Below are 17,398 nucleotides of genomic sequence, written 5' to 3' on the forward strand. Positions count from 1 at the left end.
GCTTCATCCTTTGGTCAGTGGGTTCACACTGTAGCCAGTGGTATAATTATTCATGGTGCCCACCTTCCTAATTTTCTGGAGGAGAGGAACCTGAAGTGTTTACTTTTGGTGCCAAGAAATATTTTACTGGATAATGACGGTGTCACCAGATAATGACGTTTTCGGAGGAAGTTTCCATTTTTCTAAAATTAAAGTAAGCATTTTGAGGGCTGTTGACCCTGAATAGCCAGTGCCATCAAATAAGTTGCCCAGTATGACCCCTCAGGGGAACAGGATTAGGACAGTATGTTGGTCTCAAGTATGAAAAATCACCCTGTAGAAGAGAATCATGGCCATCCATTTTTAGCTAAGGCTTAGGAGAAAGTCACCTGAATTTAAATTCCAGTCTAGAATTTATTCAGAAAAGCATATTATTCCAAAGCTTGCTTCTGTCATAACTCCCAGAGGATACCGGTAGGATCTCTTTAGCATTTGTTTAGGATAGTTAAGTATATTTTACTCCAGAGAACAGCTGTAATAAGGACTTATTTAGTCAAAGCTATTAAAACTCTGTGTGTGTGTGTGTGTGTGTGTGTGTGTGTGCGTGTGTGTATGTATGCGCGTGCGTGTTCTCGCTGCAAAATGCAATCCTTCACCACAGGCAAAAGTACTATATTTTTGGTTTGGGAAGACCTTATTTAAAGTGCTCTCTGGCCGTTTGGCATTCCTGGGGCCGCATTCCTCTTAGCGTGGTCCGAGGGGGCAGCAGGAGAAGTGACATCTTAGAAACCTCTTGATAAAAAAAGTGTTGGTGATGAAACCCACAACTCTGCCTGAGAAAACAGCCACAGAATGACCTTGTAAGTTTTGTTTTACTACAGAAGTCATAGCCCTCATCAAGACCATTGCAAAACCACATCAATTACTGTATAAAGGCAGGGAAAATAAATGACTGGGGTTCCCCTCCCCGCCTTTGAAAAAAGGAGTAGAGCTTACCAGCCTTCCCAATTGAGACATGAAATCAGAAGTAACAGTCCTCGCAAGAAAAGAGATTTGCAATGATTATTGATAATATCAGCTTAGTGGGCTGTTAAATATTCCGAAGAAAATCACATGGGCCTTCTTGAAAATGTTTTTGGAATTCCGATTTTGGTCTTTTTCAGTGATTTAAAATGTGAATGGGCTGAGGAAATACAAAAGTAGTCATTTTTGAGTTTATTGGTTTACAAGTGATGCTACTGTACAGAAACTCAATAATTAAATTCTCTGCAAAATAAGTATATGTGAGTCATTAATATTGTGACTTTTATTTTTTTTTAACAAAATGTATTTTCACTAAAATATTAAGAGGAAAATATTAAATGGTATTTTGGACATGTGAATTATTTTCAGTAATTCAGTTTTTCCTCTTGCTTTGCCTAGCGATATATCTGGCCAACAGATGAACCTCCTTCTGATGAAGTCTTTGGATGCCCTGGAAAATTGCTGCTTTGATGCTAGTCTTGAATATAAGTATGTTGATTTCCTTTCCTCTCTGATATTTAGGCATCAAATCTTCCTCTGCCATGAATTTTGCATTATATCGTGAAGTATTCATAGGACTTGATCTCGAATTCGTTCACAAAGAGTTTTTCAGTAATTATCAAAAACCTGTAATTAAAGCTTACTTGTTTCTGGGGTGCCTGGGTGGCTCAGTCAGTTAAGTGTCCGACTTTGGCTCAGGTCATGATCTCATGGTTCGTGAGTTCGAGCTGCGCATCGGGCTCTGTGCTGACAGCTCAGAGCCTGGAGCCTGCTTTGGATTCTGTGTCTCCCTCTCTCTCTCTCTCTGTGCCTCCCATGCTCATGCTCTGTCTCTCTCTGTCTCAAAAATAAATAAACATTAAAAAAAAATTTAAAGCTTACTTGTTTCTAAAAACCATGTTTCAGCAATAGTTTGCTTCAATACAGAGCAATGCACGTCACTTCATGGCTGTCGTTAAGTTACTAATACCTTAGTTCTGTCTTGTAGTTATCATATGAAGCATGTATCTGGAGACTTATGTGCATGACTTAACCTTTTTAAATGGTTGAAATTTGATTGGAAATTTGAATGGTTGAATTTGATTGGGTGAAGGGAGCCTTTGACCCATGATTTAGATTTCCCTTGTGAAACCCAATGACTGAGGAATCAAAATGGAAGCAAAACATAGGTTATATCAGGGGGTCCCAACCTCCTCCGTGTCAATAGGTTCTCCTTGTCTCGCCCCAGATCTCATGCTTTTTAAAGATTTTGTCTATTAAATATCTTAAAATTTGTGAAAGGTGACCAAAACCAAAACAGAATACTTAGAAAACAATACCTTGTGCCTGGCTGGCGCAGTCAATAGAGCAGGCAACTCTTGATCTCAGGGTTGTGAGTTTGAGCCCCGTGTTGGGTGTAGAGATTACATAAAACGAAAATCCCCCCCCACAAAAAGCCCTCAAAAAACAAGGCTAACCGTACTTGTTTAGTGAGACATTTAATGTTTTAATTGGTCTGTGTTTGTGTGGGAGAAGGTAGTTTTATTAGGCTTTCTGAAACATTGACACACTTGAGGACTACATTGTATCTTTTTGGACTTCCACATGTTTGGGAACCTCCGGTTTAGATCCTCTGAGGTTCATTATTATTAAAAAACCCAACAAATTGTAAGCACTAACCTCCAGTTTATGAACTCATTTACTTTTTTGCTGTTATGGGCACTGTTTAGATACGAGTGTTTACATTGGTGGCTCTTTAGGAACTTGTGATCTGGCGTGACATTCGTATCATCTAGCCTGTTAAGTAAGTGCAGACTAACAAAAGTAACTAGAAGTAACTGCCTATATCGTCTATTTCACTATGAGTAGAACATGAACTCTTCACTTTGTAGGTGGTAGTTGTAGGGTCTTCTCTGAAATGCAGGCTGAGATTAGATAAGAATCATTGACACCCACCCAGTTTATCATGAAACATGTTAGAGATGAAACGAGATGTTTTAAGAGCATGACTTTGAATATGGGAAAAGAGAGTTTGGTGACATGATGGAAGTCTCTTGAATGTCAAAAATGATTTAATGGAAGGGATAGGGCCATCTAACCGTTGCTGGGTCTGATGAAGAATTGGTAGTTTTGAGTCCAATCCATGTGTTGGTGGTGTTGCCTTTTACAACCAAGGAGTAAGATACATTTCTCTCCCCACGCCCACCTGCCACCTCAGTCCTACCTTTTCCCACAGGTATCCATCATGGCTGTAGGTCAGGGTATTATAAAATTGGGTACACATTTGTGCATTAACATGTTGCAGGCTTTCAGCCAGTTGGAACAATCAGGCACGACTTTCACATGTTATCTCCACTAATCCGCAGGAAGTTTGTTTCAATGTGAGGGGAACCATAGAGATAACTGAATTGTCCACAGTATGGGTATTTATGCTTATAAAAACCTCCTATGTCTAAGTGTATTTAACTTTAAAGTTAACTTTTTATATTGATAAGATTCTTATTTCATTCTTCTTTCATGATTCTTACCTCCTTAATGAAGAACCATGTTTGGGAGAGGGAAGGATGGGCCTAGATAGGGATTAATGCTGCAGAATTAAATAGAATAGAGCCATCAGAAGTTTCCTGTCCTTCAGTGAAGTCTTGCTTGTTTTTCAGAGAGTTCAATTAAAAGCCCAGATCCTTCAAGAACTTCTCCCTCTATCTTCTCCAAACTCCTGTTCTTCCTACAGTTAAAGAAGTTTAGTATTTTGTCATTCCTGATGCTCTGTGGCTGTTAGTGCTTAGGTAGCTAGGCATTTTCACACCCGTTTCTCGTGTAATGAAGCCCCAGTGACAGTCTAAACGTTGATACTAAAACAGGAATACTCATCACTTTGGTTTATAGATTAAGAAAATGAGTCTCAAATAGACTGGTTCAAGGTCACACAGTAAGTAGCAGAGCTGGGGGAGAAGCCTACGTTGTCGGACTTCAAAGCCATTTTTCTGTCTTGCCTAGTTCTGTGTGGAGAACACATTTCAGTAGAAAGAAAGCGATTTGACACCTGATAGTATGGTAGTTACTATTTTTTTTTTAACATGTGGGTGTGTCTCACTATGAGAGAGAGAGAGAGAGAGAGAGAGAGAGAGAGAGAGAGAGAGATTCTAACTAGGCCCAGGCATAAAGTATTCCCCTGTCTAATGAGATTCAGGAGTCTAGGGCGGTCCTCTCTCAAGTGAAATAGTGGAAGCATTACCAGGGGGTAGTTAATAGATCTGGGAGCGTGCTACCTCAAGTGGTAGAATTCACCCAGAGCAAATTCACCACGCTTCCTTGATTTAATGGACACGTCCCTGCTGAGAGAACCCTGCACCTGGTCTGGTCGGTGTTCGTGGCCCAATCGCTTACCTTTTGCTGCCATCTAGTGGTAATTACTGTGCCATTGCAGTCCTCCCAGCCTTAAGCAGTCCTGCCATCCATCGATGACCTGAGCATTGGTTAATTACTATTGAGCTTTTACAAATACGATAACATTTGTATAGCACTTTGTAAAGGGCAAAGCGCTATACAAATGTTAACTGTTATTAGAACTAATTATTAGATGGCCTCGTACTCAATCTGCAGGAGTGCCCACAATAAAGTAAGGAATTGAAGATTCATCTGGTTAATTTTAGAAAACATGTGTCATGATAATCTTTATATCTCATTTGGTATAGCAACACCCATAGCAGAATTGCACAGCTTTGAAGTTGTAGATTTTCTTTTTGCCAGTGATATTTTAGTATGCTTGAACAAGAGATTCAAGTAAGTCAGGACATAATAGGGCATATGATTTTACAACTTAAATTCTCTTTATCGTTTGTTAGTATTCTTAGAGATTCATGTTATTAATTCCAAAACCTGAAATTAACACCTAATATTATAATATGTTTTTATTTTATCTGTCTGAGGCACCACTGTGGAACTCCTTTTTGTTTTCATTGGAGAGAAAGCTGTGAAAGCTACCTCTGCCCAAGTCATTCTTGGTTTAGAGCTGGCAAACATATCAAAGGGAAGCTAAAATGAGATAAATGTGCAGAAATGCTGACCTAAGCACCTAGAAGAATCTTTAAGACTTAGGACAAAAAATAAGCTCATTAAAATATGGATAATTTGGAAATCAGAAGAAAACATCAGGAGTAAAGCTTTAGGACTGCCTTCCTGGTGCATGCTGGAAAAATGAGACAGAGTAGAAGGAGTTTAGGAGGTCAATAGATGCATACACTCTAGCATATTTATATTGGCACACTGATATACATAGTTAGATTATGTATTCACACATGACAACAGACATCTACCATTGTAGCAACGGATAGAATCATTAATGATAACCTTGCCCAAGAATAATTATGCTGTGATAATATTTAGGTAAATGTGAGCTAGAAACCAGGATGTCTTTTTCTAAGCCTTTGTGCCCATATGCTTCAGGATGAAGAGGAACTTCATTCAGTCCAGAGGATAAAGGTTTTTGGCATGCCCAGAATAGCCAAAAGCAAGACTTAGATACCTGCTATTTAGTTTTTTATAATTTTTTTAATGTTTGTTTATTTTTGAGAGAGAGACACAGTGAGAGCAAGGGATACAGAATCTGAAGCAGGCTCCAGGCTCTGAGCTGTCAGCACAGAGCCTGACGCGGGGCTCGAACTCACAAACCAGGGGATCGTGACCTGAGCCGAAGTCAGACGCTCAACTGACTGAGCCACCCAGGTGTCCCTTAATCACATTTTGTCTAACTCTATCTTTGATTCTAATTCGGTCAATTTTTTATATGCATCGGTACAGAAAGATAGCCCCCCCACACACACACACACACAAAAGCAAAAAAAAAAAAAAAAACCTTCCCTGTCGATCCTAAATAGAAACAAGGGCTGTAAATCCATACTAATGAAGGGGCACCTGGGTGGCTCAGTCGGTTGAGCGCCGACTTCAGCTCAGGTCACGATCTCACGGTCTGTGAGTTCGAGCCCCGCATCGGGCTCTGTGCTGATAGCTCAGAGCCTGGAGCCTGTTTCAGATTCTGTGTCTCCCTCTCTCTGACCCTCCCCCATTCATGCTCTGTCTCTCTCTGTCTCAAAAATAAATAAACGTTAAAAAAAAAAAAAAGATTAAAAAAAAATCCATACTAATGAAGAGTGCCTTTCCTCTTTCAGAAACATGATTTGTCTCAAAAGCACGCAGCGTTCAGATGTTAGATGCTGATTTAACTGGTTGGCAGTGCATTATGCTAGTTGAGCTAGTTGTTAAGTTCATGTAAGCTGTAACAGCACTTCTGCCTGAGTAATGATGGATTATTACTGCAGTAGCTTCTTTGCAAAGGATTTCCTAATGCCAGATAGTTAACGCCATAGAACCTGGAATAACGTGCTCTAGATAGGGTGCCTTCTCATAGGCAATTTCGTCCAGCCATCATACGGGTCACTGAGAGGGGCCTGGGATTGGGCAGATGGAACAGAAGGCTGGGAGTCCGAAACCTCTGTCTTCTGGCCGTCATCTGCTGGAAACTCTCCATATGGCCTTGAACAAATCCTGCAGCGTCTCTCTCCTCTTGGGTGTCTTTTTATCAGATGTGGATGCTTCGTTTGCAAGAGGTGTTTGGGGGAAGTAACTAACATGTGCAGGAAGCAGTGTGAGTGTTCTTGACACCTGCCACGGAGATAGTTACTATATGAGAGCAAACTGACAGAGCCTACGGGCAGTGAAACATGTTACTGGAGAAGTGCCCTGGAACGTCGTCCTAAGCAGCAGATACTGTGCGAGGCAAGCCAAACCAGAATCGGGATGATTTCTGAAACGCTCGGCATCTCCTCAGTTCAAAACACAATGATGACCAAAACCTTTTTTTGTTTGTTTGTTTTCTTTTTAAGTAGAAAATCGCCCTCCAGCTGCATGATCTTATCATCCTAACCAGAAGTTTTCCGGGAGAACAGTTTTTGGTTTTTTCCTTCAAATGGATATGTGTTCTTTCACGAGAATTGGGGCACAAAGCCCAAGATTCCAATTGAATTGTCACATGGGGTAACTTTTGACAAGCCTGTCATTTGTCCATTTTCTCTTGTGACCCAGTGGTACTCTGAGGGATCAGAGGGGAGAAGAGGACTAATGTCATTGTGCACAGACAAATACATAGTTTAAGGACGAAATTCCACTTGTGGATGTTGACTAGGAAACATGAAGCACTTAGTTGCTCATCATCATGCCTCGCAATGCGTCCCCCCCCCCCACCCCGCCGCCCCCTGCCCCATTATTAGAGGTCCTCAGCTCTCATCCTGAGACGGAGTCTTCTCTCCCATGCAGTTAATCATGGTGCACTCAATATGTGGACGTAGAGGGAGGGTGCAGAGGACCATGGCATTTCTCTAAGGGTAGACGTAGAGCTGCTTTCACCTGACTTTTTATTCGTCTTCCTACCTCACCCTTGAGTTTAAGTGAAACCTATTTCATGTTTTCGTTTGTTCTTCTCCAGTGGGTACACAGCACTAACGCGGGCCACGGACACTTGTTTGAATATATAGTTTTCCTTTTGAGGGGGGCGGTGGGTGCACCTGTCGTGGTTCATGGGGCACACTTATATCCCAGGCAGCGGATCTAGAAGCCAGCCATCTCACCTCAGGCTGAAGAGCAGTATAAACTCGCGTGATAAGTGAAGAGTGGTGATGTGGGTTTCTGGTGATTTTAACACCTCATTTTTTGTGGGTTTTTGTTTTGTTTTGTTTTGTTTTTCTTTGCATCCAAGCACGGGCTGTATATTGGGAGTTGGACTTGTTCTGTCCCTCATGAGCCACAGCAGCCGAATGGAGTCTCGAGTTCATGTGGCAGCATCGCTTCGGAAGCTGTCTACCTACCTGGATGACAGTGGGAGCCAAAGCAGAACATTTCAGGAGGTAGGAGCCGGAAGTGACGGCTTTCTTTGTTTTTTGTTTTCCTGTTGCTGCTTATTTTCTACTTCTCATGTTTTGGTCACCCTGAAATTAAATTCTTCCTCAGTTTCAGGCCAGGATAAGGAGAAAAATCTGAGTGGCAAACAACCTATGTTAGATCATAAGGTTTCAAATTGTGCAGCTTTTTAAATCAACTCAGACTTAAATGTGGCATAGAAGATAAGAGCCTTTAGTGAATGCAAAAACCTAAGTCAGCATCGCCAGAAGGCACTTTCTAAGAAGAGCTGCGATTTCCGCAGGAAGGTTAAATGGAGATATTTAGAATTACACTCCAGCCAAATGTGACTATAAAAGATGGCCCGGAAGAAGCCTAAGAAACTGCAGAGCGAAAAGGCATTTGATTTTTTTTTTCCCCCTTTCTTCGTGTCAGCCAGCATGAAAAATCATTGAGGAAATTCCCTTTACCACACTTCACGAAAAGATTTTTCTGTCGCGGCGCGAAACTACGCACAACTGCGGCCTGTGTGACGCAGCTTGCGCGTGTCCCCCGCGTCCCGAGCGACCGTCCGAGGCGTGTGTCTCTGTGCCCAGGTGAAGCTGAACCGCCTTGTGTTCTTCTTTGGGAGGACCCGGGGACGACCTTTTGGCCTGGCCGGATTCTCTGTCTCATTAGAGCAGATTCTGTTTTCTCCGGGCCTGCCCGGGAGCCATTGATGAGTTACATAATGGCTGCTGTGTTTCCCTGCTCGGCCCCTTCGCTTTCCCCAATGGGACTTGTCGAATCGGTGAATTTCTTTGGGGCACGGAGGGTTGCAGTTTTGTTCCAACACAGGCACCGCATTTCCATTTTGAAAGCAGTGGCAGGACACGGGCTGAGAGCACGTATTTTTTTGTAAGCCCACGGAGGAAACTTTGCCACCAAGGGGCAACGTGATTAGTGAAAGGAGGGCAAGGTTTTTTACAACTGCTGCGTCGGCCTGCCTTGATGTTTCGATTCATAAGGCTTGAGCAGGCAGTTTTGTCTTTCCCCACCTCTGATGTTTTATTATCCAACCTCTACCTTGGAAACGGCTTCCTTTTTCACGCCGTACCGACCACGGTGGGGAGTTGAACCTTTCCACCGGGCCTTAACAGCATCTTTGTAAAGGAGGGCTTCAAGAGGAAAGTGGGAGGCAGCAGGGAGGGGATGATGAACCGTGATGTGCAAAACTTGAGGCTCACATAGATCGAGTGACCCGCCCCAAGTTACTTAGCCCGGAAATGGTCGACTGGGGACCTACACCTCAGTGTGCGTGCTCTCGACTCCCAGCATGCTTTTTTACTTATAATTAATTCATATATTCGTTTACTTATCTATTCATTGATTTATTAAATTAGCACCCCGGTGCTCTGTGGACAGTAGTATTACCTCTATTTTACACAATTTATGTGACCCTAAAAACCATGTGCCTGGTCCATTATGCCCCACTCCTCCTAAAAGACAGTCTTAATGCAGCAGGGTTGTTGTGTTTTTTTTTTAATTTTTTTTTTTTAACGTTTATTTAGTTTTGAGACAGAGAGAGAGCATGAACGGGGGAGGGCCAGAGAGAGAGGGAGACACAGAATCTGAAGCGGGCTCCAGGCTCTGAGCTGTCAGCACAGCGCCCGACGCGGGGCTGGAACTCACAGAGCGCGAGATCATGACCTGAGCCGAAGTCGGATGCTTAACCGACTGAGCCACCCAGGCGCCCCAATGCAGCAGGGTTTTAACTTCTTTGAATTTCCTCTCCTGCTTGGCCTTGGATCAGAGCACATGGCTATTAGAAGATAGCATTCACTGGGGATAAAAATCTGCCTCTGCTGTTGATTCATACTGTGTCCTCCCATGAGATCATGATGGAACTTTTTGATTGTGAGTCCAAAGACCTAGGTACGAATCTCACCTCTGTCAGTTGCAAGCTGTATGTAGTTGAGCCTCAAAGTCCATACCTGTAAAGCAGGAATCGTGACACCCACCTCCTAACGTTGTTGGGACACGTGAATTGGGCAGCGGAACGGTGCCCGGTCTATGGTTGGTGTCCTTGAATCCATTCCTTATCCCAGGGAGAAGTTTGGCAAAACATCGGTGTCAGCCAAATTGTGTTCTTTTGTTTGCACTCATGAAGAAACATTTTCTGCTGTCTTTTCGTCTAGGTCCTTGCCTATACTCTCAGCTGTGTATGCACATCAGCATTCAGTGCCGGAATCATTGAGGCTACCGAGGCTGAAGATATCATGAACAAGCTTCAGCTGTTGGTAGAAAACAACCAACAGGTTGGAATGCGTGCCGTGATTACAACTCTCTTGGGGTCTCCTGTTGCTGCTGAGTCCTAATTTTGACTAACTCAGAATTGGACTGTAGTGGGGCTTTTTTTCTTTTGTGCCCAGAACTAAAGAACTTCTAACTCTTCTCTCTTGTCACTGCTCTAGCCAACAGTCAGAAGTGTCTTTTTTTCCTCTCCTTATGTTCTATGTTCTTTGGGTATGAAAGACTTTTCTCTCTCCCCATGTATTGTTCTATATTTATAAAATCTTAAAACATGTGGCTAGGGGAAGGTAAGGCTAGCGATAACAATTTGTAAAGATATAAACACATAGAGGACTCTGATAACATGAAACCTCAGCAAATTCAAAGCAGAGAACCCCTGTTCATGACCGGATACACATGTGACAGTTTAAATACCTGCAAATTAAAGGGGCATCTGGGTACCTCAGTCAGTTGAGCTTCCAACCTCGGCTTAGGTCATGATCTCACAGTCCGTGGGCTCAAGCCACGTGTTGGACTCTGTGCTGACAGATCAGAGCCTAGAGCCTGTTTTGGATCCTCTGTCTCCCTCTCTCTCTCTGCCCCTCCCCCACTTGCTCTCTGCTCTCTGTCTCAAAAACAAACATTAAAAAAAACAAACAAACAAACAAACCTGCCAATTAAATTAAATACCCTTAAAATGTTCCCTCTGAAATATTATTCAGCCTTCAAAAGGAAGGAGGTTCAAACACATGCCACGGTGTGGGTGAATCTTGAGGACATTATGCTAAGTGAAACGGGCCAATCACAAAAAGAAAAATACTGTATGATTCTACTTACACGAGATACTTCAAGTAATCAAAAGCACTGAGACAGAAAGAAGAAAGGTAGTCACCAGGGGCTTGGAGAGGGAGAATAGGATGTTCTTATTTAAGGGATATAACGTTGGAGTTTGCAGGATGAACAAGTTCTAGCAATGGATGGTGGTGACGGTGGCACAACAGTGTGAATATGTTTAATGCCACTGAACTTACACCGAAAAGTGGTTAAGACGGTAAATTTTATGTTATGTATATTTTACGACAGTTAAATTGAAAAAAAAAATGCTCCTTCCCCATTTGGATTTTTATAGGTTTCCCATGGTCTCGATTTTGGCCATCGTGAATTATTGCAGGATTTGCTGGTTATTAGCTAATATTGCGTTGTTACTGTTTTACGGTCATAGGACTGCACACTTAAATTCAGAATAGGTCTTGCAACGCCAAAACATGGAGGTTTGCATATGCTGTACTCGTTTCGGGACTTTCTCTCCTCTTGTTTGGGAGTTGACTTGGCTTACATGATCTACCTTGGTATTTTCACCCTAATTCCTTCTGAAAATTTGGATCATTTGAGTCAAGTCTTGTAACAGTCCGGTCTTACTTTCCTAAAAGAAACCATTCACTGCAGCTGAATTCCCTAGTGAGACTGCAGTTTCTGTTGCAAACCAGAAGTCTTGATTTTTTTTTTTTTTTAATTTTTTTGTCAACGTTTTTTATTTATTTTTGGGACAGAGAGAGACAGAGCATGAACGGGGGAGGGGCAGAGAGAGAGGGAGACACAGAATCGGAAACAGGCTCCAGGCTCCGAGCCATCAGCCCAGAGCCTGACGCGGGGCTCGAACTCACGGACCGCGAGATCGTGACCTGGCTGAAGTCGGACGCTTAACCGACTGCGCCACCCAGGCGCCCCTGGAAGTCTTGATTTTTAAAAAAATCTGCAAATCTCTGATTTTCAGATGGCAGGAGAAGGTGTCAGTAGGAAAGGGAGCCCCTAGAAGTGCTTGGTTGCTGTCTATCGAGTTCCTGATCCGTTCCATTCTTCTTCTGTTTCCTTACCCTTTGTCTTTCCCTTGCTTATGCAGACGTCAGGTTTTGCCCTAGCGTTAGGAAACCTGGTTCACGGATTGTCTGTGTGTGGACACGGAAAAGCGGAGGACTTGGGCCACCGGCTGCTCCCTGCCTGGATCAGAATTGTTCTGACAGAGGTAGGAGGTCACGTCCTGCATGTTATTTTATATTTTTATAAAGGAAGAAAAGAGCTATTTTATTAGGCCACTTACAGGTGCTGCTGAGGTACACAGCCCAACAGTAAAAGAATAGGCAATTTCAAACAAAAGAGATGCAGGAACTTTTAATCCCTTATAAATGATCTATCCTGTCAACTATGACAGCTTTTTTTTTTTTTTAAGAGGCTACTTTCTCAGTGTTTTCATTTTAAAGGCGCATTGGGGTTTTGAAAAATAAAAACCAACAAGAAGCCGCCTATGATCTAATAACTTCAACCTATTACTTTATTCAAGCCTGCTGCCGTTTTTGGTTTAGGGATACGGGTTATGTTGACCCTAGAAATTTAGTACCATTTTGACCCGTACTTCTCTGTGATAGAATAGGTTTTTTTAGAATTCAAACCCAAGGACCGTTTGCCTCTTGACATATCCGATGCTTTGTTTCCAGGGCACTCCGACAATGCTCTGCCTTGCAGCTCTTCATGGCATGGTGGCCTTGGTGGGCTCTGAAGGGGATGTAATGCAGGTAAAAACAACAAAAGAAGGGGAGGAATCTGAATGTGTACATAGCCACGGCAAGAGGAGCATGCCCAGTATCTCAGTATGCTAAGGACCGAATACATGGTCACAGTAATGGTTGTACTGGGCTTTTCAGTGCCTTGATGTATAGAAAATCGCTCTGGGTTAAGAATTTGTTGCTAGATATTTGTTCCCTTTTTGTATCCGGTGTATAGGAATTAAACTTAGCTTATGTACTTTCCACAAAGTTCCCTGCTCGAGAAAAGTGACCGATCGTAAGAAATTTAAGTCATCCATAAGAAACTCCGTTTTGTATCTGTCATGTTTAAGTTTCTATCTAGTATATTACGTCCACAGTGGACACATGTATGTTTCAGTTAACAAGTAATTCTAAGGAGCACCCGTGTTCGTACAGTGAAGGTGTGTTAAGTGAGTGCTACGGAACCGGTTCCAGGAAATCGATGATGAATACAGCTTGGGCCCTCCCCTCAAGGAGCCCATAGCTTTTGTTTTTGAGATGTAAAGACTCAATGGCAAATTATAGCATAGCTTAGAAGATGATAGCTCATACACTGCGAATACCATCGTTTACTTTTTGGGGAATGTTGGCGTGGGTATTTCTTTTTCTTTCAGCTGAAGGCAGAAGCCATCCAGACCTCTCATTTTCAAGCCAGACTTAATGAAGTCATTAAAACTGTAACTCAGGTGAGAAGAGGGATTTAAAATCCGTGGATGGGAAAATGGATACTCCCTTTTATTGCCTTTCTCTGATGATACAGACTTTTGCTTGAAACATGGGGAGGTCTCTGGTCATTCACATGGAGTCCAAGCAGCGTTTGAGAGTGGCTTATGCCCCTGCGTTTGCCAACAAACACCCACTGCCTCTGGAGAAAAAGCGGTCGTGTTTGAGCTAACTTGAGTTGGCATTGGTTGCCTTTAAAACTTAAAACCTGACCCTGCAAGGAGTTTTAGGTCCTAAGGACAAAGTAAAATGGAGGGTGACCAAAGGAAGGGCCCGTGTCGAAGTAGAATGGTCAAGAGGCACTAGTTCACATGTAACTGACAAAACTATTTGGGTAAATCATTGTCAGCACTCTTGGCTAGAGAACGAGTCTGTTCATCGGCTGAGAAATGATTTTATATTTTAAGATTTTTACTTTTAAAAATGTACTAATTTCATTGCCTCGAATGTGAAAGTACAGAATGAAAGAAGCTGAAAAAAATATCACTGATGGTCCTCACAACTCGAAGCAAGTGTTTGTAAAAATTGGTCATAAATCTTTTCAAGAATTCTTAGTTCCTTTGCATAATTGGCATTCTTAGTACATATAGAACTTTGTAGATGGCCTTTTCAAGTAGTCTTTGCATTTAGCATACTTTTTTCTCATTATTGTAAAATACAGCTGATTATCACACCTACCACATAAACAAGTTTTAGTGATTCGTGCTTTTAAAAGCAAACATAAATCCGGGGCGCCTGGATGGCTCGGTCGATTGAGCGTCCGACTTTGGCGCAGGTCATGATCTCACGGTTCGTGAGTTCGAGCCCCGCGTCGGTCCCCGTGCTGACAGCTCGGAGCCTGGAGCCTGCTTCGGATTCTGTGTCTCCCTCTCTCTCTGCCCCTCCCCACTCACGCTCTTGTCTCTCTCTCCTCCAAAAATAAACAAACATTCAAAAAAAAATTTTTAAAGCAAACATAAATCTCTAAACAGAAGAAACTCTCTTGTGAATGTATGAACACAATTCTCAAGAAAAGAATTATGCTGAAACTTAAGTTGCTCCACTTGGGAGAAAAACCGATAAATGAAAACTCTTACTGAACAAAATCCTTATGATGAGTGATAAAGCAGTAATAGAACATTACTTAGAGGACAAAATAACATCTCCTTCCATCCTTAAAGGTATTTTATTCTTAAATAACTAACACCTTTTTTTTTTTTTCCCCCCACTCTCGGGACTTTTTTTCCTTTTTAAAAATATTCCTTTGAGACCAGCTGACTCGGTGAAACCTGAGACCACCAGTGCTACCTCCTATCATGTTTGACTGATTGATTCGTTAATTCAGCAATAGTTGTTGATCAGCTGTATGTCCAGGGTTTAGAAGACACGCATGTGACCTTACAACTTGTCATAGAGCTTGTCATTACCAGACAAGCTACCACCTCGTTAAAGATAAACGACTTTCTATGAGTGACCTTTTATTAAGTGGAGTTTGGATCTTGCCCGATCATTGCACTGTCACGTTTCCATCCATAGGTCATCAGCGTGTCTGGAGTGATTGGTCTTCAGTCAAATGCGCTCTGGCTTCTGGGCCATCTCCATCTGTCTACTCTGTCCTCGAGTCAAAGTAGGACCTCCGGTAAGGCTGGACTCTTAGAACACTGGAGCTGGAAGGAGGGATTGCTGACTGGAGGCCATGTCCTTTGTTAAGAGCATTAATCTTTGCAGCCACCGTAAGTGGTGGGTGTTACCATCCCTATTTTACATCAGGAGAGAATGCTCTGTGGAGAGGCTTCCTGGCTTGCTCAGGATCACGTGGCCGTAAGTTGCAGACGCAGCTGACCTGCCATCGCTTGGCTTCCCCAGCCCAGGCTTTCGTCCTTCTTCCTCTCTGCCTCCCTCAGAGAGGAGATTAGACATTCAGCCTAACCCCGTATTTCACAAAGCAAGCTGAGGCTTAGAAAGATAACGTGACTTCCAAGTGGCGTTAGCGTGGTGACAAATCTAGGGAGTAGGCACCAGGTCCTTGAGGCTTGGAAGAGAGTTCTTTTTGTTTTTACTTTATGGAGTCACACTTTGCGTAATACTCCAGTTTCACTGAAAGCCTCTTCATATATGACTGCATTTCTTCTGGCCCCTGTTTTTAAGAAAATAGTGGGGTAAGTACATTCAAAGGTGTGTATGTACTTGGCCTTGAAATTGAAATCCTAGCTCTTAACATAACAAGAGTTTTTTTTCCTTTTCTATTTCCATATTTTGGAGAAAAGCAGTAAAAAAATATTTGCAGTTCTCACCTGCCTAATGTATGTTTGCACTTGGAGGTTTTCCGAGGAAGGCATCACTGCACTACACGGGGACCTAAATCTGCCCTTTGCTCTTTATAGAATTTTGACCCCCTGGCTCTCTTGGACCCAGGCCAGAGAGGTTTAGCTACCAAAGATTTCTCATTAAAACCTAGTTTCGCGTATGCCCTGACAGGTAGTCTGCGGACAGCATCACCATGAACATGTAGCACTGTAATTACTGCTTCCCTCGCTTTCAATCACTCCTTAGCTATAGAAATAGGACACGGTTCTGCAGCGCTCCCAATATAATGAACTCGAGACAGCCGGAAGCTGTCACGTTAAATGGGGAAAAAAAGAAAAAAAAAAAACTTAGTCATAGCGGAAACCTTAGGTAATGCTGGTTTTGAAGGGCAGTGTTCTCATAATGCCCTGGTAAAATAGCAAGTTTCCGTCAGGCTTTTGCTTTTTTACATAGACTTTTAATTGTTACGTTATGGGTTACGTGCTCTGGCCCACATATATACTCAAGTCAGGTGGCAGTGAATCATCTTCTACCCGGGTTCTTTGAAACGAAATGACTGTGTGTCTGGAAAAGTACAGCGGCATGTTCCTGTTGGAATTTTCCAGTCGAGCCATTTGTTGTGGTGAAAACCATCTCATGAAACAATTATGGGGGATGGGGAGGAAAAGAATCTAGGAAACTCCCCAGACTCAACCAGCATAAAAGTCACTGCTTCACTGTTCCAGGTCAGCAGCCACATCTGGTTATTCGCACGTGTTGGTCACTTAGAGGTCCCTGCTTTATGAAGTAAGAGATGGGCCGCTGTTATTACTGATTGTTGTATTTCCATGGTTCATATATCTGATTCTGAATGTCCTGAAGTTGCTCCTAGCATGGCAGTCTCAGCCTCGAAGCCCAGCAGACTCCTTGCTGACACTGAGGCTAACTAGACGGGGCTCATTGATGTGAACATGTGGAAAATATATATATTTTTTAATGTTTCTTCATTTTGAGAGAGAGTGGAAGTGCAGGAGGGGCAGCGAGAGAGGGAGACAGAGGATCTGAAATGGGCTCTGTGCTGACAGCATCGAGCCCAGCACGGGGCTCGAGCTCATGAACCGTGAGATCATGACCTGAGCTGAAGGTGGACGCTCAACTGACTGAGCCACCCAAGCGCCCCTGGAAAGGATTTTTTTTTTTTTAACCGCATCAGTAAAGTTTTCATCCCCTGTGATTTTTCAGTCTCTATTAGGTTTACCACCCATTTTAGATTTGCTTGCATAGCCTAAGTGATTACTTCAAGGCCAGTCACTTAATCTAATAGAATTAGTTGCAACCACAGAGTATTGTGCTGAGATTAATGGCATAAACATCTCCGCTTTATCTCTAGGTTGATATGGCAGCATGAGATCATTATCTTTCCTTCATTAGTCCCACCGAGTTCACTGGTTAATTTGATCATTTTCTGTCTCCACAGTTCCTACCGACTATAGCTATTTGCCCGAGAGCAGTTTTATTAGAGCAGCCATTGGCTTCTTCATTACAGGAGGAAAAAAAGGCAAGTGAGCATGTTTCTCGAATTTTATCACTCTTTCTACTCAGTGGGTTTGTGTGCCCTGAGCCTGCTTCTGTAGAATTAATAACAAATCTGAAGGAGTGGCTATTTTCCTCTGCGAGACCATCTT

General features: G+C 42.7%; 1 protein-coding gene across 1 annotated transcript in view; it reads left to right on the forward strand.

The window, feature by feature from the left end:
• The window catches only part of FOCAD (focadhesin), a 313,963-nt gene that overhangs the window by 251,922 nt on the left and 44,643 nt on the right, over window positions 1-17,398 (forward strand). Inside the window, exons 28-35 of the mRNA XM_049635278.1 lie at window positions 1,402-1,491; window positions 7,733-7,880; window positions 10,050-10,169; window positions 12,044-12,166; window positions 12,636-12,713; window positions 13,340-13,411; window positions 14,964-15,066; window positions 17,191-17,271. Coding sequence (XP_049491235.1) covers window positions 1,402-1,491; window positions 7,733-7,880; window positions 10,050-10,169; window positions 12,044-12,166; window positions 12,636-12,713; window positions 13,340-13,411; window positions 14,964-15,066; window positions 17,191-17,271 — 815 coding nt within the window. The remainder of the gene's footprint in view (window positions 1-1,401; window positions 1,492-7,732; window positions 7,881-10,049; window positions 10,170-12,043; window positions 12,167-12,635; window positions 12,714-13,339; window positions 13,412-14,963; window positions 15,067-17,190; window positions 17,272-17,398) is intronic.

The sequence above is a fragment of the Panthera uncia genome, chromosome D4 (genome assembly GCF_023721935.1).
Source record: "Panthera uncia isolate 11264 chromosome D4, Puncia_PCG_1.0, whole genome shotgun sequence".
Classification (NCBI taxonomy): Eukaryota; Metazoa; Chordata; class Mammalia; order Carnivora; family Felidae; genus Panthera; species Panthera uncia.